The following is a 25,743-nucleotide window of genomic DNA, read 5'->3' as shown; positions in this document are numbered from 1 at the left end:
CCTCCTAGAGGAATGGGACCTTGGGAGGCAGATGGTTGTATAGCAATGCTTGACATCATGAGCTGAGAGAGGCTGCTGAGCCCAGACCTTCCCTTCCTTCCCCAGGTGGCTGGATGCTGAAGATGACCGCGGCCCGGGAGCAGGACAGGGGGCTCTACTCATGCCTGGCCAGCAATGAGGCTGGAGAGGCACAGAGGAACTTCAGTGTAGAGGTCCTGGGTAAGACACAGCTCTAGGTTCTTAGGCGCATAAGAAGCTCTTCCTGTGGGAGGAGGCTGGGCCCTGTTTTCTTTGCTTCATCAGAACCTGCACTCTGGGGTGGGGAGATGCTCAATCAACTTGAGGGCCTGAGTTTGATCCCCAGATCCCAAGTAAAGGAAAAACAATCAGGGTGTGGTGGCATTCTCTCAGAATCTCAACACTTAGGCATGGAAATAGGAGGATCTCTCGAGTTCACTGACTGACCAGCCTAGCCTGCTTAGCAAATTCTGGACCAGAGACCCAGAATTTTTGGGGGTTTGTTTTTTTAAAGGTGAATGCTCCCTGAGGAATGATGCTTGAGGTTTACCTTTGGCCTCCATGTGCACATATACACCCATGTACATGTGAGTGCACCACATACTCACACAATATTCACGTATACCACACACCCACACACACACATACACACACACACACACCCCCCACACACACCAGAAATCACACACACCACACATACATATGCAGCACACACCATACATACACATACCACACACATGTACATACACGTACACACACACACACACACACACACACACACACACACACACACACACACCCTCTATACTGAAGCTGCCCTGAAGCTTTCCAGAAACAGTAAGGATTAACCCAAAGTGGGGGAGCAAACATTCCCAACACCACACTGACATCTCTGTCCAGAGTCTTCCCAGTAGCAACTCATTAGACTGACTTCTGAGTAGGAGCAGGCGTGGGGGAAATGGGGAAACTGAGGCACAGGAAACTTAGCTTTCCTGCCCATTGGAAACTGTCTACCTTCCTCCTGCTAGTTCCTCCCAGTATTGAAAACGAAGACTTGGAGGAGGTGATCAAGGTGCCCGAGGGACAGACTGTCCAGCTGGCATGCAATGCCACAGGTGAGGGTGGTGAGCCTGGCTTAGCCAATCCCCGACCCCGAGGTTACCCACCAAGGGTCTCTACACTTCTGTTCTCTGCATCAGCCCCATTGATGTGCCTTACTGTCCGCTCTGCTCCTAGCTGAGGGCAGTCACCTGCCAGAACCTTCCACAGGGCCTCTGGCTGGCTGCTTCCCAGGTCCCACTACACCAGGACTTCCTGGCCCTGCACTAACCACACAGGACCATAATGATCTGTAGTGTCTGAGCTCCTCTAGGACCCAGACCCAGACTCTTGAGTCCATGGCTCCCCCTCTGCCTGGAAGACTAGGCTCCCTCCGATGCTTGAGGGCTGGAGGGTGGGTGGATATGAGCCTAGATAAAGAGAAGGGTGGTGAATGAATGGGTGGGGGGGATAGATAGATGGATTTTTAAATAAAGATGATGGATGAGTAAAAGAATGGGTGGTAGGATAGGTAAGTGGCTAGTGTGTGGGTAGGGGGTGGATGGATGGATGAGTGGATGAAAGAATGGATGGATGAGGAGATGGGTGAATGGATGGATAGGTGAATTAATAAGTATGCCTTAAGTGGGTAGAAAAATGGATGGATAGATGGGTAGATTATGGATAGATTGACAGAAGGATCCATACGTGAGTGAGCAGTAAGATAGGAAGACAGATAGATGGATGGAAGAGTAGATGGATGAATGTATCTTGCCTGTCTATATCAAGCCATCTCTGCCTAGTCTCCCGTACGGCAGCTGAATTCCAGAAGAAAGGGCCAGGCTGTTCTGCTGTGCATACAGAATGGAGATGGAAACTCCACATCTGTGCTGGCCAGAGCCACCTCTAACCCCTGAGCCCATCTGGTTTGAGCTTGCTGAATGATCTGTCTCCTCTTCATATAGGTCACCCACCACCAAAGATCACATGGTTCAAAGATGGCCAGCCCCTGGTTGTTGGAGACCCCTATGAGATGTCCCCAGATGGGAGCTTCCTGTGGGTCTCCCAGGCTAATCTGTCCAGTGCCGGCCACTACTCTTGTATCGCTGCCAATGCGGCGGGGGAGAAGACCAAACACGCACAGCTCAGCGTGCTGGGTGAGTGCTGCACCTCCCCCAGCCACCACCAAGGGTGACAGCAAACATAAACAGAACAGCAGCCAGATGTCAGATCTCCATAGCAACCCCAGCTGGGGACCCGGCTTTCAGCACAGCCCTTCCGGTGACAATTCATGCCCAGACTGTAAGAGTGCCCCCTGCAGGAGCAGGAAAATGAAGCTTCGAATCCAGGAAGCAGTTAGCCAAAAAGTCCCCTCCTCCTCAGCAGAACCAAGAAGGTTTAGGTTGAATAAATAGTGAGGCCACACGTTGAGTCAACACTGAGAGGCACCAGAGACTGGATAGTCAACTTGCCCTGTAGTTGGAGCTCTGTGGTGGAGGAGGGCTTGGCTGCCCTGAGCTTCCACTTTCCATCATCATCACACAACTGCAATACCAAGGATAAGCCTGAGGCCCTAGCTGTCCTGTCCTCAGGGTCCTTGGGCCCGATCTAGACTTGTCAACCAGGGCTTCCCTGCTGCCCCCTCACAGTGGTTCCCACCATCCTGGGAGTGCCCGAGAATGCCAACGAGGAAGTGACTGTGACCATCAACAATCCCATCTCCCTGATCTGTGAGGCACTGGCCTTTCCATCCCCCAATATCACCTGGATAAAGGATGGGGTACCCTTCAAGGCCTCTAAGAACATTCAGCTCCTTCCAGGTGATGCCCCTGGGGTGGGCTTTGGGAAGACATATGGTGACCTGTCCCCAGGCTGGGTCAGTCTTAGCTCACGTCTATGGTAAAGCCCTGTTTGGGGGTAACTCTGGTCATGGCTCCCCAAACAGGTACCCATGGACTACAGATTCTGAACGCTCAGAAGGAAGATGCCGGCCAGTACACCTGTGTGGTCACCAATGAGCTGGGGGAAGCCACAAAGAACTACCATGTGGAAGTCCTCAGTGAGCCCCTACCACCCCTGGGACACTGGCTGGACAGGCAGAGGAGTCCTGGCCACACTTGAGACCTAGGGCACCTTCCTGTGTCTATTTTTCCTGAGTCACAGGCAGCTGGGGACGGGGGAAATCTGTCATTTTCCGTTCTTGCCTTGGTAATGGTAAAAGGAAGACTGGTCATGTTGACCCCAACACTCCCCCAGTCCTGGCTTCCTGTCACTTCTGGTGTGGAGATACAACCTGAGGTCCCTCAGTTTGACACCTAGGCCCCAAGAAGGCCCTCTAGAGGCCACCCCAGGGATCCTCTGCTTCATAACCCCTGTCCCTACGCCCTCTCTAACCCTAAGTGGGTACAGATGGGTTCCCTTCCAGAAGAATCCTATTCTACCAGCCTTGTCTTTAGCGAACCACCCCTAGGACCAGTGGGTCGGGGTCTCGGGCCCCTCCCCAGGTCTGCTCCTCACACATCCTGTGGCTTTTCAGTTCCCCCTTCCATCTCCAAAGATGACCCTTTGGAGGAGCTCAGTGTGAAGGAAGTGAGGACTAGAGTCAACAGCACCCTGACCCTGGAGTGTGAATGCTGGGCTGTGCCTGCGCCCGCCATCAGCTGGTACAAGGACGGAAGGGTGAGTGCAGGATCCCAGACAGCCTTAGAGGCTCACCTTTGGCTCTCACTAGCCCTGTACAGATCTTTGCAGAGAGAAGAGCCCTGAAGGCACCTAGCCCCAGAGCTGGCCCTGCTCACCCTCCAGTTTTTAATTTAAAACAAAACACACTTTCCAACCTTAAGTGACTCTGTCCACCCCTTCGCTTCATTTCCACTTTCGAGGTCATACGGGTTTGGCTTGACAAAGTCACTGGGTGGTCCCATCCATCACTTTCTATTATGGTCTGACTTTCATTTATTAAAATATAGAGTAGGTTGCCGGGCAGTGGTGGTGCACACCTTTAGTCCCAGCACTTGGGAGGCCAGCCTAGTCTACAGAGTGAGTTCTAGGACAGCCAGGGCTACACAGAGAAACCCTGTCTTGAAAAAAACCATAGATAGTGGATGGATGGATGGATGGATGGATGGATGGATGGATGGATGGATGGACGGACAGACGGAGAGAGATTAGGGTGTACAGTGGCACATGCTTGTAATCTCAGCACTTAGTTAAGAAGCTGAGGCAGAAGGATCAAGAGTTCAAGGTCATCCTTGGCTACATAGAGAGTTGTAGGCCAGCCTGGGCTACATGAGACCTTATCTCAAAACAAATAAACGAATGATCTCAATTTTTATCTCAGTCCCTCTCTATCCTCCCCCAGCCTGTGACCCCCAGCCAGCGGCTCCATGTCCTGGGCGAGGGGCGGCTGCTCCAGATCCAACCCACACAGGTCTCTGACTCTGGCCGATACCTGTGTGTGGCCACCAATGTGGCTGGCGAGGATGACCAAGACTTCAATGTTCTCATCCAAGGTGCGTGTCACTGTAGGGTGGGCTGGGTGATAGCAACCAGTGGGCCCTAGACAGGGTGCTGGTTCCAGGTAGAAGGCTGTGACCCATGGCGTCAACACTGCCTGGGCATCAGGAGCCCTGCACTAGCTTAGGGCAAGGAGGCCCACATGGGCATTCCCCATTGACTGTCCGTCTCAGCACCTCAGAGGCAGAGCAGTTCTGTCTTCCCCGGTTAAGGAATGAGTTTCGGAAGATGGGGTTCCTGCCTCAAATCAGGATTAAATGGCCAGGAGGCAGGCAGGGGAGGAGGCAGGGAGAAAGGGAGCTGGAAAGGGGCCAAGGGGCTGGGGAGAGGTGGGGAGGAGACCTGGAGGCTGGGGAGAGGTGGGGAGGGAAACCTGGAGGCTGGGAGGGAGGCTGGGGAGAGGTGGGGAGGGAGACCTGGAGGCTGGGAGGGAGGCTGGGGAGAGGTGGGGAGGGAGACCTGGAAGCTGGGAGGGAGACCTGAAGGCTGGGAGGGAGGCTGGGGAGAGGTGGGGAAGGAGATCTGGAGGCTGGGAGGGAGGCTGGGGAGAGGTGGGGAGGGAGACCTGGATGCTGGGAGGGAGGGAGATCTGGAGGCTGGGAGGGGGGCTGGGGAGAGGTGGGGAGGGAGATCTGGAGGCTGGAGGGAGGCTGGGGAGAGGTGGGGAGGGAGACCTGGAGGCTGGAGGGAGGCTGGGGAGAGGTGGGGAGGGAGACCTGGAGGCTGGGGAGAGGTGGGGAGGGAGATCTGGAGGCTGGAGGGAGGCTGAGGAGAGGCTGGGAGGGAGGCTGGGGAGAGGTGGGGAGGGAGACCTGGAGGCTGGAGGGAGGCTGGAGTCAACAAGGGAGTCAGAAAAGGAAGCAAGGAGGCTGGAGACCGAGTCGGGCAAAGGAAGGGCGAGCTTTACCACACAGTGCTCTGCAGTGACTGATAAGAGAGCACACTTTCTCCTCCGCCTCCTCTGGCCCTCAGCTGCCTCACCCTGGCCTGTCACTCACTACTGGGTTGCATGACCTGGAGATGTCACTGGCCCCACCTCTGGGCCTTGGTTTCATCCTTTGCAAAATACAGGTGTTCTAAGCCAGGCAGGGCAGCGCATGCCTTTAATCCCAGCATCTCAAGGCAAAGGCAGGTGGATCTCCACGAGTTTGAGGCTAGCCTGGGCTACATAGTGAGACCCTGTCTCAAAGAAAGGAAAAGAGAAAAGATACTGGAGATGTGACTAAAGCAGGTGACCCAGGGGGAGGGGAGATTTCGGGTCCTCACTGCTCAGGTCCCTTGCCTCTGTGTACCCACAAGCAAATGTGGGCTAAGGCCTGGCAGCTGCCTGGAGCCCTGCAAGAAGTGTCACGGAGTCATCTGATCTTATTTCATTTTGTTCTTCTGAGCCAGTCTTACCGTAGCCCAGGCTGGGCTGACGTTTGTAACGCTCTTGCCTCAGCCTCCTAAGCACTGGGATGACAAGTGTGACCACCACACCCGGCCACTAGGATCCTCTGAGGCCACCTAGATGTGACCTCCACAGAGCACGGAGCTTTTCCTAAAGCTTACATGGCGGCTTCATAGGCAGCCCCTGGGGGCGTGAAGAGAAGAAATGCCCTGGCCTGCCTGCAGGGTGTAGCTTGTGTGGCAGGGGCTGGCAGTGCCTCCCAGGCTGGTTGCCAACAGCAGTGAGCAGCTTTAACCCTTTATTATGTTCCTAATGGCTTGTCTCCCTCCATGCAGTGCCCCCCATGTTCCAGAAGGTGAGTGATGTCGATGCAGGCTTTGAACTGCTGCCCTACGAGGAGGAAGCCCAGGGCCGGGTGACAGAATACCGGGAGGTGGTGGAGAACAACCCAGCCTACCTGTACTGTGACACCAACGCTGTCCCACCACCCGAGCTTACCTGGTACAGGGAGGGGCAGCCCCTGTCAGCTGCAGATGGGATCTCGGTTCTACAAGGTAGGCCAGACGTGCAAGGTGCCTGCAACGTGAGCTCAGGTGGTATGTGTGACGACTCTAGACCTTCGCTGACATTTGCAAACAGAGGGTAAAGGTCGCCTGGCTTCCCTTGGCCTGCCCTGCTCCCACTACGGACCCTCTATGCTTCTGCCGTTCAGGCCCCACTGACCTGCACCAAGGGGGATGGGCAGTCTCCTGGCTTAGCATCTGCGTGGTGCCTGCCAGGTCCAGACCAGCACTGGGGCTGGGTGGGGGCCAGGAGGTCCCGTTATAACAGTCTCTGATGAACAGGTGTCCCAGGCTTTGAACTTGGCCCTTGCGGGAAAAGGAACCCTTAGGTCTCGGGGAGATACCATGCATGTGAGGCTGGTTTTCCAAGGTGGAAGTCCCTGGACTGATCCCTACACTGCTTCTGACCTCAGCACGAGACCCTAGGCTCACATCCTGTTACTCCAGACTCGGTCAGGAGGAGATCCTTAATGCAGACCCCAAACACAAGCTGATCCCAGCTATCAGTTAATCCCTGACCCCAGCCACTGATAGGCCCACATGCTAGCATTGACCTCCAACCCCACTGCTGACCTCTAACCCTGGCTACCACCCCTGAGCATGTTAGAGATGTGGTCACAAGTTAAGCTGAATGTAGATCCTGGTCACAAATGAACCCCAGCTCTCACCTCAACTCCCCTGTGGCCTTGGCCTCACCTCCAGAGCTTTGCATGTCAGGAGACCTTATTTCTGGCATGGTCAAGCCATCCACAGCCTTGGCTGGTGACTCCTCACCTGGAATCCTTAGCACACAGTGACCCTAGGTAGAGACCAGGTTCTGCTCCTGGTTGCCTCCTGGTCACCAAGGGTCCCAGGCAACTCCTCCCTTGCTCCCAGCTGCCATTGCCCTAGAAGCTGCCGCTGCCTCTGAGAACACTTCCTCTTGGGTTTGCGCAACCAGCCAACTACACCCTCTTGCTAACCCTGCCGGGGCCTTCATTTTCCCCATCTGTGAGATGGGCTACCAACAGCTCTCACACTCTAGAGCCTGCACCTGAGACCTGGCAGGCAACAGGCCATTAACTGCACACGGACTTGATCCCCCCTTGACCTATGATCTGGGTGGACTGAATCTCACTTCCCAGATGAGGCCAGGGATGATGGCGACTTGGGCCCTCCAGAGGAGAAACAGCTCCCCTGCTCTGGAGTCAGGGCCCTTGTCCCTGAGCTCAGGCCCCTGTCCTATGTCTCTGCAGGAGGCCGAATCCTGCAGCTGTCCCTGGTGCAGGCAGAGGACGCGGGCAGGTACTCATGCAAAGCTTCCAATGAGGTGGGCGAGGACTGGATGCACTACCAACTCCTGGTGCTGAGTGAGTGGCTCCGGCCAGGAGGGACAGGGAGGCTCTGGTCCCGGAGAGGCCTCCTTCTGAAGGTCCCTGGGGGGTCGGGGGGTCGATTCCTCCGTGCTCAGAAGGTCTGTAATAGGATTGCAAGCTTGGTGTCTGAAGCCAGGCAAAAGTAGCTTTAAAGTCCAAGACGGTCACTTTCTCACTGTGTGACTTTGAACAAACTATAACCTCTCCAAAGCCCAGAATTCTTAGCTGCTTCCAGGCCTGAGAGATATAGTGAGGGGGGCACAAGGACCCTGGCAAGCATCTGGTACCCAGAGTCTTCCTCATTTCCACCATGTTTACCTCCAGCCCAATACCTGAAGCACTTCTCGCTCTCCCCTCCCACCCAGCACCACCGGTGATCCTGGGGGACACACAGGAGCTGGTAGAGGAAGTGACTGTGAACGCAAGCAGTGCCGTCAGCCTACGGTGCCCAGCTCTGGGGAACCCAGCACCCACTCTTTCATGGCTCCAGAATGGGCTGCCGGTGTCCCCCAGCCCACGGCTGCAGGTCCTAGAGGAGGGACAAGTCTTGCAGGTAGGAACAGAACCCTCTCGGGGTAAAGGCTCCGGGAAGCAAGGGACAGTGTCATCTGGGCCTACAAAGGCCCATTAGAGCATGGGGGTGTATTCTGTGCAGCAAATGGCATCTGTGAGGAGCCCAGCTGGCCACGTAGGGCTGCCTAGTGTTCATAAGTATCAGTCATTCCTGCCAAAGCAGGAGCACATGTCCCACACCCAGAACCAGCCCAGGCCTGGGGCGGCAATGCCTTGCAATCCTTGACCACCAGGAGCTAGACATACACCATAGCTGCAAGGCCCCTCCAGAGACCAGCACAGCCCCCACATGGCCTTCTGGTCCACTTAGCTGCAGACAGCCAACCAACACCAGTCTCCCATGACAGGTCTCAGAGGGACCGCTCCCGGTCACTGTGAGCACCTTGGCCCACATGTCTGCTATGGGGAGATAAGGATGCTCATGGCAGTGTGGGATGAGCCAGGGAGCCTCTGGATCCATTCAGAGCTCTCAGCCTTGGCCTCAGCACCGGTTTCTGTACCCTCAGGTTTCCACTGCGGAGGTAACTGATGCTGCCAGCTACATGTGTGTGGCAGAGAACCAGGCAGGTTCTGCAGAGAAACTCTTTACCCTCAAGGTCCAAGGTGAGATGGCAGAGAGGGGCCTCTGTGAACTCCTTGTCTCTCCCCAAGGGTATCTGAGCACCTACACTCAGAGTTCAGGGACCCCAAAATGGCCCCAGCCATATCCCAGGACAGAGAACATTTGGGAGACTTCAGCCACACTTGGACTAACCTCAAGTTGCCGGGAGCAGCTTTGGGGGGATGTTGTTCCGAGGCCTCAGCTTTGGGGGGATATTCTTCTGAGGCCTCAGCTTTGGGAGGGGGTGTTCTTATGAGGCCTCAGTTTGGGGGAGATGTTCTTCTGAGGCCTCAGCTTTGGAGGGGGGGTGTTCTTCTAAGGTCTCAGCTTTGGAAGGAGGATATTCTTCTGAGGCCTCAGCTTTGGAAGGAGGGTGTTCTTCTGAGGCCTCAGCTTTGGGGAGATATTCTTCCAAGGCCTCAGCTTTGGAGGGGGGGGGTGTTCTTCTGAGGCCTCAGTTTTGGGGAGATATTCTTCCAAGGCCTCAGCTTTGGAGGGGGGTGGTGTTCTTCTGAGGCCTCAGCTTTGGAGTTGGGTGGTGTTCTTCTGAGGCCTCAGCTTTGGGGAGATGTTATTCCGAGCCCTCAGCCTTGGAGAAATGTTCTTCCAAGGCCTCAGCTTTGGGGAGATGTTCTTCCAAGGCCTCAGCTTTGGAGGGGTGTGGTGTTCTTCTGAGGCCTCAGCTTTGGAGGGGGGTGGTGTTCTTCTGAGGCCTCAGCTTTGGAGTTGGGTGGTGTTCTTCCGAGGCCTCAGCTTTGGAAGGGGGTGGTGTTATTCTGAGGCCTCAGCTTTGGAGGGGGGTGGTGTTCTTCCAAGGCCTCAGCTTTGGAGGGGGGTGGTGTTTTTCTGAGGCCTCAGCTTTGGAGGGGGGTGGTGTTCTTCTGAGGCCTCAGCTTTGGAGGGGGGTGGTGTTCTTCTGAGGCCTCAGCTTTGGAGTTGGGTGGTGTTCTTCCGAGGCCTCAGCTTTGGAAGGGGGTGGTGTTCTTCTGAGGCCTCAGCTTTGGAGGGGGGTGGTGTTCTTCCAAGGCCTCAGCTTTGGAGGGGGGTGGTGTTCTTCCAAGGCCTCACAGCATCATTAATGAGCACTCACTGTGCACTTGATATGTGTCTAAAGGACTTCTTCCAGCGGAAGGAGTTGGCCTAGCTTTACAATTGTAAAATTACTCCAAGGGATAACCCAGGTGAGGGGGTCTTATCACCTCAAGTCTGCTGTTGACCTCTATGTCGCCATTAGCCCAGATGTGGGGACAGCTGTATCCCTGAGGATGGATGGATCAGTGCTGAGTCCTCAAAGTCACAAACAGCTGTCTGGGAGCTGCCACTGATAGCTGTGTGGCTTTGGGAGAACGGCCGTACAACTCTGATCAAGCCACTCTGTGCTCTTGTACAAAGTAGCTCTGACTAGTAAAACTTGCCCTCCAAGGGCTGTGTGGAGATACCCAGGGGTGGCTCTGGGAGCTTAGGCCGGATCCTTGGTGTGTCTCTCCCACCCTCACCCCTGGTCTGTGCTCCCAGTGTAAGTAAGCTCTCATTTCTGCCTTCATCCAGTCCCACCACAAATCGCAGGCTGGCACACCGACCAGCTCACCACCACCCTCAACAGCAGTGTCTCCCTCCCCTGCGAAGTCCACGCTCACCCAAGTCCCGAGGTCACGTGGTACAAGGATGGCCAGCCTCTCTCCCTGGGACAAGAGGTTTTCCTCCTTCCTGGTTGGTAAACTGAAGCTTTGTGCCCAGCTCAAGGCTCTGGTGGGGAGTGTAAGATGTTGTCCCAAACCTGGGACAGGACTGTCCATGTGGGAGCGTTAGGGACTGAGAGTGGCCCAGGGCCCTGTGGCTGCTGGTGCAGGGACCATTGTCCCGCAGGCACCCACACAGTGCGGCTCGCACGGGCACAGCCAGCTGACTCCGGAACATACCTATGTGAGGCTCTCAATGCTGCAGGCCGAGACCAGAAGACAGTACAGCTCAACGTTTTGGGTATGTTGTTCCTCCTGTGCCATCTGCTCTTCCCATGAGCCCCCGGGCGAACCCTTGACCTCCTCAAGGGTCCCTGTTTAAGAAGCACCGTCTCGGGGTGATTAAATTGTAGTCTTTAGAGTCGGATACACCAGGGTTAGATGCAGCCACGCACAGGCTTGCTCTGTGACCTTGGGCTGAGTGTCTCCCCATCTCTGAGCCCCCAGATGTCCCGTCTGCAAGGTGACAATCCATATGAAGATGGGAGGAAGGGAAATGCAGCCCTTGGCCTACCGTCTGGCTCACAGTGAGATTCAGTGGTGGTCAAGTGAGGGGGCGGAGCAGTGGGGAACCCTAAGAGCTAGGCCAGGACGGTCCAAGATCCTTGGCTGGTATCCTATGACAGCACTCTTGGTCTTTGGAATTCCCTGAGGGAAAGCCGGTCTGCAGTGCCAGCAGCCAGGGCTCTCTGGAAGGTTCTTTTCAGTTCTGGGACAGGTTCATTCACTTGTAAATGCATAGCTGTACCAGACCCTGAGGACTCACAGCTGGGTGTGGATGCCTACATGAGTGCCAGGGGCTGAGAGACCGCCATGGAGGGGCCGTGTCTAGTCAGGAGATAAAAAACAAACAAACAAAAAAAAAAAAACCTATCAGCATCTTTTTTGCCATCTAAGTACCAATGGCCACCAGCAGGCTCTGGTAGGCTGGCCTGGGTTCGCTTCTTCCAGCAACCCTGGGTCAGGTCCATGGGGCTCCCTGGGCCATTTACCCATGGTCGTATTGGGGCTATGTGGGTAAGGCTACTGGGCCTCACTGGGCTTTCCTGCCCTTAGTTCCTCCCAGCTTTAAACAGGCTTCTGGAGGCCCCCAGGAGGCCATTCTGGTCAGAGCAGGGGACAAAGCCATTCTGAGCTGTGAGACAGACTCACTCCCAGAGCCAGCTGTGGCCTGGTTCAAGGACCAGCAGCCCCTAGCCCTGGGGCAGCGGATTCAGGGTCTACAAGGTGGACAAAAACTGGAAATCCTGGACTCACAGGTCAGTGGCCGTGGGCAATCTGAATGTGGACACAGCACTTCTGACCCTAGAGGCCTGGGGAAGGAGGTGGGAGGTTGTGATAAGATGTGGGGGGTGTCATCTCCTTGACCCAAGTAGATGCACAACCCCTGCAAGCGACCTGGGAAAGGCCTGGACTCCAGTCCCAGCTCAGGTCTGCCTCACAGTGACCTTGAACAAAGCCCTTCCATACCGGTGCAGGTCAGGCTCTCAAGTGTTTGTTGAATGAATATGTATCTCTCCCCTGAACATCCCCTCCGGTCTCCTACATTCTGACCCAGCTCCAGCCCCACAACAAAGGGCAGACCAGGGCATACTGGGCCAAGTCTGCTCTCCTCATCTCCAGGGTCTCCACTTCCTAAGGATCTGAGAGAGGCGGGCGGGTGGGTTGGGGGGAAGCTACCTGCCTAAAGCTTCCCAGACAAGGCCACTCTATCCTGGGAATCTCTGCCCCACACACCAGGCATCAGATAAGGGAGTGTACAGCTGTAAAGTCAGCAACACAGCTGGAGAGACCACCCGGGCCTTCGTCCTCACCATCCAAGGTAAGGCCCAGCCTGACCCCCGATACTGTAAGAACAGGGCCTCTGGGCTCTCGGGAGTTTATCTTGGGGAGGGAGCTAGGGTCCTGGAAAACCTGACGGCCACCAAAGCCACTCCAAACTGGTAGCTTTAGGGTTCTTATTTCATGAATTCGGAGAATGAAATTCAGACTCCAGAGGATGCGTTTTAGAGTTGATTTTACATTCACAGGTGAGAGAAACAGACAGACAGACAGAGGATTCCAAACTCCTGTGCAGTAAGAGTTTATCCCAGGGAACAGGGTGCCACTGAGGTGCCAGTACGGGCACTTTTTAAAGGAATATGGAGGAGACCCAGGGAGGGGTGAACTAGCTGCCCACCGTGTCCTTTCTCTGTTTGGTTATGTCCTCGTGTATAGCTTCCAGATAACGGTGAGCGGTCAGGAGGAGCCAGGACTCTCTCCCGGCGTTCCTGGCCTCCAGCTGAGACATTCTTGGGACCACTGCTCTGTCCCTGTCCCACCTTGTTGGCCCCTACCCTCGTCTGTCACCCCCAAGCAGCTCCCAGGGCTGCAGGGATAAGATCAATGGCTGGAAAGAGGTCCTATTGCTAAGATCTGGAATTTTAAAAACTAAGATGGAGATGGGGAAATAGCTCAGAATCAGGGCTCGGTGCATGCTTGTAATCCCACTACTTGGGAGGGAAGTGGGAGCAGGGAATCAGGAGTTAAAGGTATGTAAGCTACATCCTTAGGTACATGGCTATTTCTAGACCACACTGGGCTACATGGAACCTTGTCTCAAAAAAACAAAATGAAACAAACAAACCAAAAACATAGGACTCTTCCTGTGATATGCTTTGAAGGACTTGTGGTGTAATTCTGTTGCTCTGTCTGCCCAGTTTCACACAAAAGCAGAGCCTTCCCACTGGGCACACTGTAGGCACCAATCCGCTGTATAGATTAAGCACTGGGCATGTGCCCAGCAGCTAGGCATTGAGGTGAGGGAAATCTAAGAGGTCGGATGCTTAGGAGGACTGTTGGTCTGTGAGCCAGCCGTGGATTTACCATCTCCAGGCTGAGTGGATCTTCTGGGGCTCTGCTTTGTAGATACTTTGAAATAGTCAGCTGTGGTTTCTAGTCTCATCTGTGAATAAAGCAGTCTCCGCCTCCATCAATACCAGAGTGTAAAACAAAAACCCCTAATCTGCCCGAGAGGAAGAAACTGGGGAGCAGGGATGAGTGCAGAAGCCTGCCTTCTTTCCCACAGTGCCCCCAACGTTTGAGAGACCGGAGACGGAGACAGTGAGCCAGGTAGCTGGGCGGCCCCTCGTCCTGGCCTGTGATGTGTCAGGGATCCCGGCTCCCACTGTCACTTGGCTGAAGGACAGAATGCCCGTGGGTGAGTATGCACGTCCTGCCTGCCATCTGAGTGCAAAACATCTTCACTCAACACAGCAACAACGAAAGGCCGGGAAGTTGCCGGTTATTAACGCTCTTGTCACAAATCAGGTGACTGTGGTGGCTTATGCTTGCAGCCCCGGCACTGGGGAGGCTGAGCCGGAAGGGGCCGTGGTTACTTTGCTGTTGCTGTGATAGGAAGAGAGCGTTTACTCTAGCTGATGGTTCTGGAGGGAGAGTCCATCATGGCAGAGGAGGCGCAGCAAGCTGCTGGCATGGTGCTGGGAGCAGGAAGCCGAGAGAGTGATCTGGGAGACCTTCCCCAGAGATGGCTGCCAGTAACCCCTCCAACACCACCATCAACTGGGGAGCAGGTGTTCAAATACCTGAGCCTGTGAGGGACATTCCTCATCCAAACCACCACAGATCCCAAGTTCTCAAGCTAGCCTGGGCTGCATAATGGGTCTCTCTCTCTCTCTCTCTCTCTCTCTCTCTCTCTCTCTCTCTCTCTCTCTCCTCTCTCTCTCTCTCTCTCTCTCTCTCTCCCTGCCTCCCTCCCTCCCTCCTTCACCCCCCCAGCAAAGGCTGGCAGTGTGGTGGAAGCCCCACCCCCATTTGCCTTTCAGTGCTTTTTTAATGGCCGCTAGAATCCGATATCAGGAACCGCACTAGCTTCTGGTCTGGAAGGTCTTCAGGCCAGGCTGTCCGGAGCTTGTGTCTAGCCTTAACCCCTGAGCTGCCCCTCCTCCTGCGGGTCACCGTTGCCCCTGCCTGGCCGTGGGTCATCCCATCTAAGCTTCCTTCCTTGCCCTTGACCTCACTTGCTAGGTCAGTCTGTGGACACTAGACCTGTCAGCTGGTAACTCCTAAGGTGCTTCCCCCATGCCGGGCACCACTGCCCCCTGCCAGTGCCTGGTGAGGGCAGCAGCCCTCAGGCTGGCCTCAGGCCCATGGATCCCTCTAGTACAGACTCCATAAGAGGGAGAAGGTTCTGACAGAGGTGCTCTGAGGGGTTAGTGACAGCTGTGGGAACCTCGGGTTGTGTAGCTGGGCAATGTGTCTCCCCGTTCATATGTATTGCTCTCCATACTCCTCAACAGCTTTGTCGGGCTATAATTTACATCTTACACAGCCCTCCCATCTAGAGAGTGTCATCCAAGGCCCTTTAGTGTATCCACAGAGTGGAACCACTGCCACAATGAATCTTAGAATGTCTACACTGCCTGATAAGGAATCCCCTTAGCCAGTGGCCATCACTCCCCAGTCCCCGCAACTGCCCGCCCCACGGCTGGCCACAGCAGTCTGCTGTCAGTCTCTGTGAGATGCCTGTTCTGATGGTGTCACGTCACCCCGTGACCTTCTGCAGCTGCCTTACTCCTCTGTACCCTGAGACTTCGAAAGCTCACTGGCCAGCCTGGATCAGTATTATTTTTTCAGAAATGCATGTAATTATTTTTCATTGTTCCTTTATATAATACTTCATATGACTATGTAGCCCTGGCTGGTTTGGAACTTGCTGTGTAGGACAAGGCAGACCTTAAACTCACAGAGACTGGTCTGTTTCTGCCTCCCAAGAGCGGCATTAAAGGCGTGAACAGGTAGCATTGTGTTTCTTTTCTTTCTTTCTTTCTCTCCCGCCCCCCGCCCCCCGAGACAGGGTTTCTCTGTGTAGTTTTGGTACTGGTCTTGCTCTGTAGATCAGGCTGGCCTTGACCTCACGGAGATCCGCCTGCCTCTGCCTCCCGAGTGCTGGGATTAAAGGTGTGTGCCACCAGCAACACTGTGTTTTTTAACCAGCTTTTAGGCTGTAGAGGTGAGGCTGCTTGGTGTACAGGCACCTGTAGGTCAGGGTTCTATGGGTGTGTGTTTTTGTCTCTCCTAAGTGGACCCTTGAGTTAGGCTGGCAGCAAATCCTGTCTGTAATGCTTCTAGTTCTTCTCACATGCTATTCCCTGCCTGGAACAACTCGTGGTCTTGTCTGCTTGCTGGTTTCTATCAAGCTTGGTCCCAGCAGCCCCTGCTGAGGAGCCCTTCCTGGCCCCGGCTGCCCCTCCCACCCTCCCCTGCCCGCAAACCCTCGGCTCCCTGACTCTGGGAGAGCTTCCCAGCTGTCAGCCCCAGCTGTACTGTCTTCGCGACACATTTCATGCTTCTGTATGTGAGGAACGCTTGGCCTCAGAGCAGGCCCTGGACCGGAAGATGTGGGACCCTGGGGAGGGACGACCTGTGTGGGACTGGGGTCGGGAGAAGCGGAACAGCCAGAGTGGGTGGAAGGTGGTTGTGATGGTTAACTGTCAGCTGGACAGAGCCTAGGATCACCATTGGGAGTCTCAGCGTGGGCTTCCCTAGATCCTGTTGGCTGGGGGCATGTCTATCAGGAGTTGCCCCAAGTTTACTGGTGTGGAGAAAGCCAGCCAGAGAATGCATGGCCCTATCCCCTGGCTTTGGGTCCTGACTTGTATACAGTTAGAGAAAGAGAGCTGGACACAGGCGAGCGTGAGTGAATTCATTTCTTCCTCTGCTGGGAGTGTCACCAGCTGCTTCTAGTTCCTGTCACCTTATCCTCCTCTGGATGGCTGACTGTCACCGGGAACTGCAGGCCTAATAAAACCTTTCTTCTCTATGCTGCTTTGTTAGGGCGACTTACCACAGAGGAAGAAATGGAACTAGACCAGCGGGAATCCACAGGGGTGCCTCTGACCCACCGGGCCTCAGTTTCCCTATCAGTACAGGGAGTGTGGGGCTCAAGGACTTCCCTCCATTCCACAGAGAGCAGCATGGCGCACGGCGTGGTTTCCCGAGGTGGCCGCCTCCAGCTGAGTCACCTGCAGCCAGCCCAGGCTGGTGCCTACACTTGTGTGGCTGCGAACGCCCAGGCGGAGGCCCGCAAAGACTTTGTGGTGTCTGTATTAGGTATGTCTGTCACCCAATGCCCCTCCCGTTGGCCGTATCCCAGCAGCCTCTGCTGCCGCCGGGACCTCACCGTAGCTCATGTTGCAGTGCCTCCCCAGATCCAGAATTCAGGTGTGGCACAAGAACACAATGTGTTAGAGAGACAGGAGATACGGCTGGACTGTGAGGCTGAAGGACAGCCACCGCCAGACATAGCCTGGCTGAAGGATGGTGGCCCATTGGATCAGCACGTGGGGCCTCACCTCCGGTAAGGCCAGGGGATGCCAACTGAGGCGCCAGAGCTGCCAACCTGTGTGCACCTGCCCTCAGTGACTCCTCCCCACGCAGGTTCTACCTGGATGGCAGCACCCTGGTGCTGAAGGGCCTAAGGACAGCAGATTCGGGTGCCTACACCTGTGTGGCCCACAACCCAGCCGGGGAGGATGCCAGACTGCACACCGTGAACGTCCTGGGTGAGGAACCGAGGCTGAGGAGAGGCAGAGTGCCCCGGAGCCTCTGTGGGGACACCTCCATGGGGGTGAGCAGGGCGAGTCAGGAACCTCCACTCCAGACTGGGTGATGTCTACTCAGCAGGCTCCCTGAGCCCTCGGGCCATGTTATCAAATAAGAGTCACAAGCGTCCCAGCCCCAGGCTCAGCAGGGTGTCGGGACAGGGGGCCATGGAAAGAATGGGTGGATCTGGGCCCCAGACAGTGAACCCCATCTCTCAGGTGGTGGCCAAGACTCCTAACTGGAATGGCTGGCGGTGGAGAAGCTCAGGGCCGGGTGCTGCCTTCCCTCCAAACCCCTCCTCACTGTTTTATCTGCCACCCCAGTTCCGCCCACCATTGAGCAGCGAGCGGGAGACACAGGGACCGTGGTGAGCAGGACTGGAGAGCTGCTGACCATGATGTGCCCAGTCCGGGGGTCCCCACCCATCCATGTGAGCTGGTTCAAGGATGGCCTGCCCCTCCCTCTCTCTCAGCGCACCCTCCTCCACAGCTCCGGCCGCACCCTCAGGTAGGCGAGCGGTCCTGCCTCTGCTCCCTGCTGGCAGTTGCTGACACATTCACCAGGCAGCTCGGGCTCCAGACGCTTCTGTGTGGATATTAAAATACAAAGAGTACAGACACAGACAGGTTTATGGTGCCTGGGGAGACCAAGAAGACCCCACCACCCAGTGGAACCCCAGAAATAAACGAGGCCTTATCCTATGGCCTAGTGGAGAAGGCATAGGCCAAGAACACACCTGAGGGCGTTGACTCGGCCTAGCAAGGTGGAAAGCCAGGAGGGCTTCCTGGAAGAGGCCTGAGCAAAGCAGGGGGTTCTAGACACCAGCAAACAAGAGTCTGGCAGCTATAGGAACCAGGCAGAAGGGGTGGGAGGTCCCACACCGTGGGCTCTGGAGATAATTGAAGCTTGTCAAGAAGACGGGTGGTAACAGCAGAGGGCACATGGTCAGCTGCTCCGTCTCTTGAGGTAACATCAGTGCTAAGTTGGAAGAAGGTGGAGCCAGGCCTGGGTTCCATGGGGAACAGCATCCAGAGGGAAGAGCAAGGCCAGAGCCCCCCACGGTGACTGTAGGACAGGAAGATGGCAGGGACAGACAGATGCTCTGGGCGGGGCCTCGGGGGCTCCTATCATGAGAGGGTTCTCTCCTCCCATCTCTCCACGGGTTCTGGGAATCACTCAGGTCACCAGGGATGCACGGCAAGAACCTTCACACACTGAGTCACCTTGTCAGCCCAGGAAGGGAAGTTTTTAAAGGCAAGTGAAGATACTCTGAAACCACAGTCCTTAGCCACAGGTTACTAACAAGAGTGGCCCCTGCCTGAAGCTGCACAGACCACTCACTACTGGGCAGGTGTACTCACGGAGCGTTCCTCATGTGTGCTCAAAGGTCTGTCAGTCTTTGGCGGCAGCCACACTGGGCACTCATGCACAAGAGCCCTCCCTTAACTGGCTTGACCAAGGAGGTTCCATTTTGAATCTGACTACCCTGACACTGAGGTTCCCAGGCAGCTGGGAGAGATGCACTATCTATTCGGAGCTTGGGGAGATAGACTTGCAGGGACTGTCAGCACGTGGAAGATTCTGGAAGCCAGCTGGATGCAACTATCCACCACACATGGGCACCATGTCCTGGCTGCTTGGGCTAGGGCAGGTCCTTTGGACTTGGCAGGGGCAGGGGATGCGGGAAGCCTCCGTCCCGGAGAGGAGAGTGGCCTGGCTTTGGCATCAAGATCCTCTCTGGTCCGTAGCAAGAGCAGGCCGGGAGAAGCTGGGGATCAGGAGAAAGGGGGCTAAGTGTGGGACCAGTAGCTGGGCACAGCCCAGGTGGTCCTGAGGACAAAGTGTGGTTGTCTGTGGGAGGATGTCTGTCCCCACGGTGGGACTGTGAGCTTCCAGAATTGGGGAGGCAGATGTGGCCGAGGCACTAGGGATTGGAGAAGGTGGCTGAGTGGGACTCAGGGAAGGGCAGCGAGGGCCTTCACCCAGGGAGCACTGGGAGACCAGGAAAGGACAGAACAGGGCTGGAAGGTCCCCGCTTCAGAATTAGCCTTTGAGAGATGAGGTAAGAAAAGGAAGGTTAGGGGCTGGAGAGATGGCTCAGCAGTTAAGAGCACTGGCTGCTCTTCCAGAGGACCTGGGTTCAATTCCCGGCACCCACATGGCAGCTCACAACTGTCTGTAACTCCAAGACCTGACCCCCCACAGAGAGACGTGCAGGCAAAAACACCAATGCACATAAAATAAATAAATTTTTTAAAGAAAGACTAGGAAGGATAGTCTGTCACTCAACCTCTTTCCCTCCCCCCTCCTCTCCCCATCCCCCACCTTCTCCCACTTTGGGGAGGGGGTTCAGGATTTCTCAGGTGCAGCTGGCAGATTCAGGCGTCTTCACCTGTGTGGCTGCAAGCCCAGCTGGTGTGGCCGACAGGAACTTCACCGTGCTGGTACTCGGTATGGGGCCGGGTGATGTGGGTGGTACCATTGGCTGTGACTGATGAGAATAAAATCCCCCTCCCCTGCTCATCAGGGTGTGTCTGGAGGGAGCCATGGGGCATTCTAATCTAATTTCTCCTATTGTCCGCTCATTTATTCCCCAAGCAGTAAGCAGGCACTCCAGTGTGCCAATCACTGACGGGCATAACTTGGGGTAGTGAGCAGTGGCTCCGGGCCCCAGCTCCATCAGGCAGAGGAGGAGACGCTGTGGGGAGGACTCACCTAGCGTGGGAGTTCCAAAGGGCTTCTCCATGAGGCCCGGAGCCACAGACAGTGGACACAGATCCAGGATGAGGGTCACCTGCTGGATTACAATGGACCCTGCCCCCACGTCTGTCCCCTCAGTCCCCCCCATCCTGGAGCCAGTGGAATTTCAGGAGGATGTGATGGCTGTCCGGGGCTCTGAAGTGGTCCTTCCGTGTGAGGCCCGGGGAAGCCCCCTGCCCCTTGTGTCGTGGATGAAAGATGGGGAGCCCCTGTTGCCCCAGAGCCTGGAGCAGGGGCCCGGCCTGAAGCTGGAAGCCGTGAGGATTGGTGACTCGGGGGTCTACGCCTGCACAGCAGCCAGCGAGGCCGGGGAGGCCAGGAGGAGCTTCCGGCTGACAGTGATGGGTGGGTGCCTCGCCCTCGGCAGCTTCAGTGGCTGACAGAAAGGGGGTGAGGGACGGTGAGCCCCCTGGAGGCTTGGGGTCACCCCTGAGAGGGACTCCAGAGAGAGGCCTCCCTGGCCCTGCCTACCGAGCGACTGTGGCTGGCAAGTACAGTCCTCCTCAGCTCTGTTCCAACATTTTTTCACAACCAAACCTTGGTGTCAAAGCAAAATCTAGAGCCTCCAGCATCTAGGGACCCAGCCTCGGGACACAGCGCAAGAGCAGGCAACGTGGGCCATGTTAGAGACATTCTGTCTCTCCCCATGTCCTGAGTCCTTGTTGGTGTCAAAGTACAAATACTTGTCCTGGGGACACGGCCTTGTGGTCTCTGTGTTTAAGTGACCACCCAGCACCCCTCCCCCATAATCAGATGTTTCTTGGCCCCTCAGCGGTGAACTGCTGGGCGGTGAGGGAGGGGAGAAATGTCTGACCCAAGGTGGACATCTTGCAGATCCCCCCTACATTGAGGAATCTGGCCAGATGTCAGAGCTGTCGCTGACACCTGGTGCCCACCTGGAACTCCTGTGTGAGGCCCGAGGCATCCCGCCACCCAACATCACTTGGCATAAAGACGGGCAGGTCCTGAGGAGACTAGAGAACGACAGCCGAGCTGGCCGCGTGCTCCGCGTGAGGAACGTGCAGGTATCGGCACCTGCCCGCTAGGGGTGCCAAGAGGGGTGGCCACATGGGGCCAGAGGCAGCTGATCTCCTTGCTCTGTTTCCAGGTGAACGATGCTGGGCTGTACACCTGCCTGGCGGAGAGCCCCGCAGGCGAAGTTGAGAAGAACTTCCGGGTCAGGGTTCAAGGTAGGGGGGCCACAGGGACAGGGAAGGGAAGAGCACAATGGGCCCTGCAGGGGTGGGTCCATCTTTCGTATTCTCTCATTCCCCCAGCCCCTCCAAATGTCGTTGGGCCCCGGGGTCCCCGCTCTGTGGTTGGCTTGGCTCCAGGGCAGCTGATCCTGGAGTGCTCAGTGGAAGCGGAGCCAGCACCAGAGATTGAGTGGCATCGGGATGGCGTCCTGCTCCAGGTGGGCCCCTTCTCCTCCAGCTCTGAGGCCTCTGAAGGGTGCGGAGGGTCAGTCCTGGACATAGTTCTCCACGTCTGCCTCCGGCACAACTCCTGACCTGATGATTATTGTCACTCCATGTCGTGTCTGGGCACTGCAGCAAGACCAGGGTTCATACCTGGTGTTCTTTCCACGGCATCTCCAGGTTACACTGAGGGCCTTGTGACCCAAGCCTATGACAAGTTGTCTGTGCCCATCCTTCCCAAGGGCCCTGTTTGTAGCTGTGGACTATGGGCTTGTGGGTCTTTGGGTAGGAGTTTCAGTGACTGTGCTCAGTCCTTCCAAGTTCCTGGGGCTCCTCTTGCTGCAGATCTGCTGCTAGCCTAAGATGGAGCAGAGACCATTGCTGTCAAGCTCACAGGTGCCTCAGACCTCCTGGCCTGGTGCTTATTTGGGCCAAGACTGGTTTGATCCACAGGGAACCAGCAAGCAGACGCTAAGGGGGCGGGGAGGGGGGATTGTGGTACAGACCTGCTGATGGGGCTCTGAGGGGGGTAGACCCTTGATGGTATCTCCAATAAGATCTTCCCTTCTGCCCCCTGGCGTTCCTAGCAAGAGGGTGCCCACTCAGGACTCAGTTCTGTATCCATGAGAGCAAGGTCAGGGGTCATAGCCAAGTGCCAATAAAGATGCCTCTTCCCCTACCCTGGGGGGTTCTGCAGGCAGATGCCCATACTCAGTTCCCAGAGCAGGGCAGGTTCCTCAAGCTGCAGGCGCTGAGCACGGCGGATGGTGGAGACTACAGCTGCACAGCCCGCAACACCGCAGGCAGCACCAGCGTGGCCTTTCGTGTGGAGATCCACAGTGAGTGCCCCCCTCCCCCCCCACCATCCCCTCAGAGCCACAGGCTCCCAGCCCTGCCCTCTGCCCCTCCCCAGCGGCACCCACCATCCAGCCAGGACCCAACGCTGTGAACATCTCCGTGAACCGCTCTGCCCTGCTGCCCTGCCAGGCCCACGGTGTGCCCACGCCCCTCATGAGCTGGCGGAAGGATGGGATCCCTCTGGATCCTGGGAGCCCCAGGTGGGAGCCAGAAGGGGAGGGCTTCAGGAGGATCTTGAGTTTAGGGTCCTCTTTGCCAGTCACAAAAAGAAACTCTCTTGGGCAGTTGGAGCAGAAAAGTGCCTTTACATGGATGTGGGTGGGTCTCAGATCACAAGGACAGGCACATCATTGACTTCGTTAATCTGTTTCTCTCTAAATATGGTGTTCTCTCCTCCACTCTCTCTTTCTCCAAAATCTCTCTCTCTCTCTCTCTCTCTCTCTCTCTCTCTCTCTCTCTCTCTCTCTCTCTCTCTCTCCCTCTCCCTCTCCCTCTCCCTCTCCCTCTCCCTCTCTCTCTCTCTCTCCTACCTCTGTGAGCTCGGCAGATACCCTCTCCCCACCCCAGATTTACAGCTTTCCCTGATCACACAGCCTGTGGAGCGGGCAAGCCCTTCTGTGACTATCAAACCCAAATTCCCAAGACACGCAATGCCATTGGCCCGGGCTGTGTGATGGACCATCCCCTATCCAATCCACTGCGACTAAGGGTGGGATTACATAGTACTGCCTGGCCAATGGGGCCATTCCCCAAATAGCGAGGATGCTCCCACCTGGATAAGCCCCTCTTGAGCTCTCTGACGCCAGGTAGTATGTGGTAGCCTTATGTTGGTCTCTCGTGTGCAGGACTGAATTCTAATCCTTTTGTAGGGAGAGCCGGGGGCAGAAGGGAGCATCTTGCTGGAGATGCAGCCAGGGGTCCAGCCCCTCTCAGAGCCCATCTGCCTGTCTACATGGCAACCCCTCTTTCCCTTCCAGGCTAGAGTTTCTTCCTGAGGGCTCACTGCGGATCCATCCAGTCCTGGCACAAGATGCCGGACACTACCTCTGCCTGGCGTCCAACTCTGCTGGCTCTGACCGGCAAGGCCTGGACCTCAGAGTCTTTGGTAGGTGAACAGGGAAAGGCATTCTTCCGCATCCACTCCCGCCAGGAACTAGTCCTGCTATTTCTGAGTTGTTCCAGATGTCAGGGTCCAAAAGCAATGATCCTCAAGAGGTTTGGGCACGAAACCCAGGAGTGAAAGGTTTTACCCAGTGTACCCAGAGGACACAGGTGTCATACACCTTTCCCTAAGTAAATGGCAAAGCACAGGGTCAAAGCCAGTGAACTGGGGCCTGTGGTCCAGCTTCTTCTCCCACGGCAGTTCCACCACCTTACAGACCTCAGGCAGGGCTGATGGAGAGAAGCGCTGGCAGCCTCCTTCAAGAACGGGGGTGTCAGAAAGGCACCAAGTTCAGGGTCTCAAAAGGCCCAAACAATCCAGCATAAAGGCCTGTTGTCCTCTCTGGAGAGCCCCCCACCCGCTCCATGGGATGGGTTGAGTGTGGCAGTGAGTGTTCCAAGCCTGAGCTCGTACTCTGGGCACAGTCTCCGAAAGCCCCCACACCCCCATCCCACGCCTATCTTCTAATATCCTACCTCTCCCCAGAGCCCCCGACCATCGCCCCTGGCCCCTCCAACCTGACCCTGACCGCTCACAGCCCGGCCTCACTGCCCTGTGAGGCCAGCGGTTCTCCCAAGCCCCTGGTGAGCTGGTGGAAGGATGGACAGAAGCTGGACTTGCGCCTGCAGCAAGGCGTCTACCGGTAATGAACGGTCCATCTGTGGTGGCGAGACATGGGAGGTCAGGGGGCCCCACCACACAGAGTGTGGCAGGGTCAGTGAGGAGGGTCCCAGACCTCGGGGTGCCAGGGGAATTGTGACATTGAGGCAGATAGGATCACCTGGCCAGAGATGAGGCTGAACACATGGCCCCACAGAAAAACATGTGTGACTTATCCAGCACATTGAAAACAGGACATGGGGGGCTCAATGGCAGGCCATTTGTTTGGCATGCTGAAGCCTGTGGCTACTTCTGAGAGCCACGCCTCACATGCAGCCGATGGTCCCTGGCCATCAGAAGTGTTTGTCATATGTCTCATCACTTCTGGCTGGAGATCAATTGTCATAATCTGAATCATTGTCCTAAACATGCAGGAGGCAGAAAAACATGGATGGGGACCAAAGTGATCCACAAGACCAATAGCTGAGACATTGTAAGAGTAGAAGGTTCTAGAAGATACTTCTTTTTCTTTTTCTTTTCTTTAACGTGCATGATGTTCATCTCTGTTGAGTATATGGACCCCATGTGTGTGCAGTAGCCCATGAGGTCTGAAGAGGGTCTCAGATCCCCTGTAGCAGGAATTATAGGCAGTTGTCAGTCACCTGACATGGGTGATGGGAACAGAATTTGAGTCCCCTGAAAGAGGGGTGCTCTTAACCTCTGAGCCATCTCTCCAGTCCCCAGAAGACACTTCAAGAGTCATGTCTAGGGTAGATGCAGGGTAGGCCTGGGGCAGGGAGACCGATGTCTCACCCCAGGCCACTCCAGCCATCCATTTGTCCATCCCAGGCTCCTGCCCTCCAATGCCCTGCTCCTCACAGCTCCCGGCCCTCAGGACTCAGCCCAGTTTGAATGTGTGGTGAGCAATGAGTTGGGCGAGTCCCGCAGGCGCTACCAGGTGACCGTCCATGGTGAGTCCTGGCAGAGGTGGGAAATGTGGGTTCAACACCTCCCTCTTGGGAGCTCTCCTGCCAGCAGGGACTTGTGGCTGTTCACCCCAAGACTTCTGTGCATCTTGGGATGCCTCCTTCAGGAAGTTCTCCTGGGTCTTACTTCCCGCCACTTGGATGTAACTCAGTTGTGGCACAGTTCCTGAGAGTCCCCTAACCTAGAAGAATCTAAGCCCAAATCTGACCTTGTCCTCACTCTGGTTTTAAATTGCTTCTTTCTCCACTGCCTGGGCCCTCGAGGCAGACTAAAGTTTCATCTGGACCCGCAGGGTCCTGTGTGGTCCAGCCCACTGATGCCCCCGGGTCAGCTTGCCCCATGGCTTGCTCTGGGACCAGCTACACTGTTCCTTGCCTCAGGACCTGTGCATACACTGTTCCCTCTGCCACGATCATGCTTCCTTCACCCAGCCAACACCTGCTTTTCCTCCAGATTTCAATTGGGTGTCACCTTCTCCAGAGTCACCAGGCCAACATCCCTCCACAAAGCTATTCATGACTGTCTCTGTGCCCTGAACTGTGTGTTGAGTGTACCAGTATGA

The 25,743-nt window shown here is 56.0% G+C and overlaps 1 protein-coding gene across 3 annotated transcripts in view; it reads left to right on the top strand.

Annotated features, from left to right (window-relative positions):
* Nucleotides 1-25,743, top strand: part of Hmcn2 (hemicentin 2) — a 152,571-nt gene that overhangs the window by 92,754 nt on the left and 34,074 nt on the right. For all 3 annotated transcript variants that reach the window (XM_028884655.1, XM_037204583.1, XM_037204584.1), the window contains 30 exons: nucleotides 106-219; nucleotides 1,047-1,133; nucleotides 2,022-2,213; nucleotides 2,706-2,876; nucleotides 3,002-3,115; nucleotides 3,593-3,735; nucleotides 4,418-4,568; nucleotides 6,298-6,516; nucleotides 7,761-7,874; nucleotides 8,246-8,433; nucleotides 8,960-9,056; nucleotides 10,603-10,764; nucleotides 10,921-11,034; nucleotides 11,850-12,052; nucleotides 12,534-12,615; nucleotides 13,861-13,992; nucleotides 16,761-16,904; nucleotides 16,992-17,151; nucleotides 17,232-17,356; nucleotides 17,720-17,903; nucleotides 19,750-19,847; nucleotides 20,235-20,501; nucleotides 20,991-21,181; nucleotides 21,265-21,346; nucleotides 21,434-21,570; nucleotides 22,272-22,413; nucleotides 22,488-22,632; nucleotides 23,410-23,537; nucleotides 24,081-24,237; nucleotides 25,044-25,165. In XM_028884655.1, coding sequence (XP_028740488.1) covers nucleotides 106-219; nucleotides 1,047-1,133; nucleotides 2,022-2,213; nucleotides 2,706-2,876; nucleotides 3,002-3,115; nucleotides 3,593-3,735; nucleotides 4,418-4,568; nucleotides 6,298-6,516; nucleotides 7,761-7,874; nucleotides 8,246-8,433; nucleotides 8,960-9,056; nucleotides 10,603-10,764; nucleotides 10,921-11,034; nucleotides 11,850-12,052; nucleotides 12,534-12,615; nucleotides 13,861-13,992; nucleotides 16,761-16,904; nucleotides 16,992-17,151; nucleotides 17,232-17,356; nucleotides 17,720-17,903; nucleotides 19,750-19,847; nucleotides 20,235-20,501; nucleotides 20,991-21,181; nucleotides 21,265-21,346; nucleotides 21,434-21,570; nucleotides 22,272-22,413; nucleotides 22,488-22,632; nucleotides 23,410-23,537; nucleotides 24,081-24,237; nucleotides 25,044-25,165 — 4,365 coding nt within the window. The remainder of the gene's footprint in view (nucleotides 1-105; nucleotides 220-1,046; nucleotides 1,134-2,021; nucleotides 2,214-2,705; nucleotides 2,877-3,001; nucleotides 3,116-3,592; nucleotides 3,736-4,417; nucleotides 4,569-6,297; nucleotides 6,517-7,760; nucleotides 7,875-8,245; nucleotides 8,434-8,959; nucleotides 9,057-10,602; nucleotides 10,765-10,920; nucleotides 11,035-11,849; nucleotides 12,053-12,533; nucleotides 12,616-13,860; nucleotides 13,993-16,760; nucleotides 16,905-16,991; nucleotides 17,152-17,231; nucleotides 17,357-17,719; nucleotides 17,904-19,749; nucleotides 19,848-20,234; nucleotides 20,502-20,990; nucleotides 21,182-21,264; nucleotides 21,347-21,433; nucleotides 21,571-22,271; nucleotides 22,414-22,487; nucleotides 22,633-23,409; nucleotides 23,538-24,080; nucleotides 24,238-25,043; nucleotides 25,166-25,743) is intronic.

This window comes from Peromyscus leucopus, chromosome 4, assembly GCF_004664715.2.
Source record: "Peromyscus leucopus breed LL Stock chromosome 4, UCI_PerLeu_2.1, whole genome shotgun sequence".
In the NCBI taxonomy this organism is placed as follows: Eukaryota; Metazoa; Chordata; class Mammalia; order Rodentia; family Cricetidae; genus Peromyscus; species Peromyscus leucopus.
This window is presented reverse-complemented; position numbering and strand designations above follow the sequence as displayed.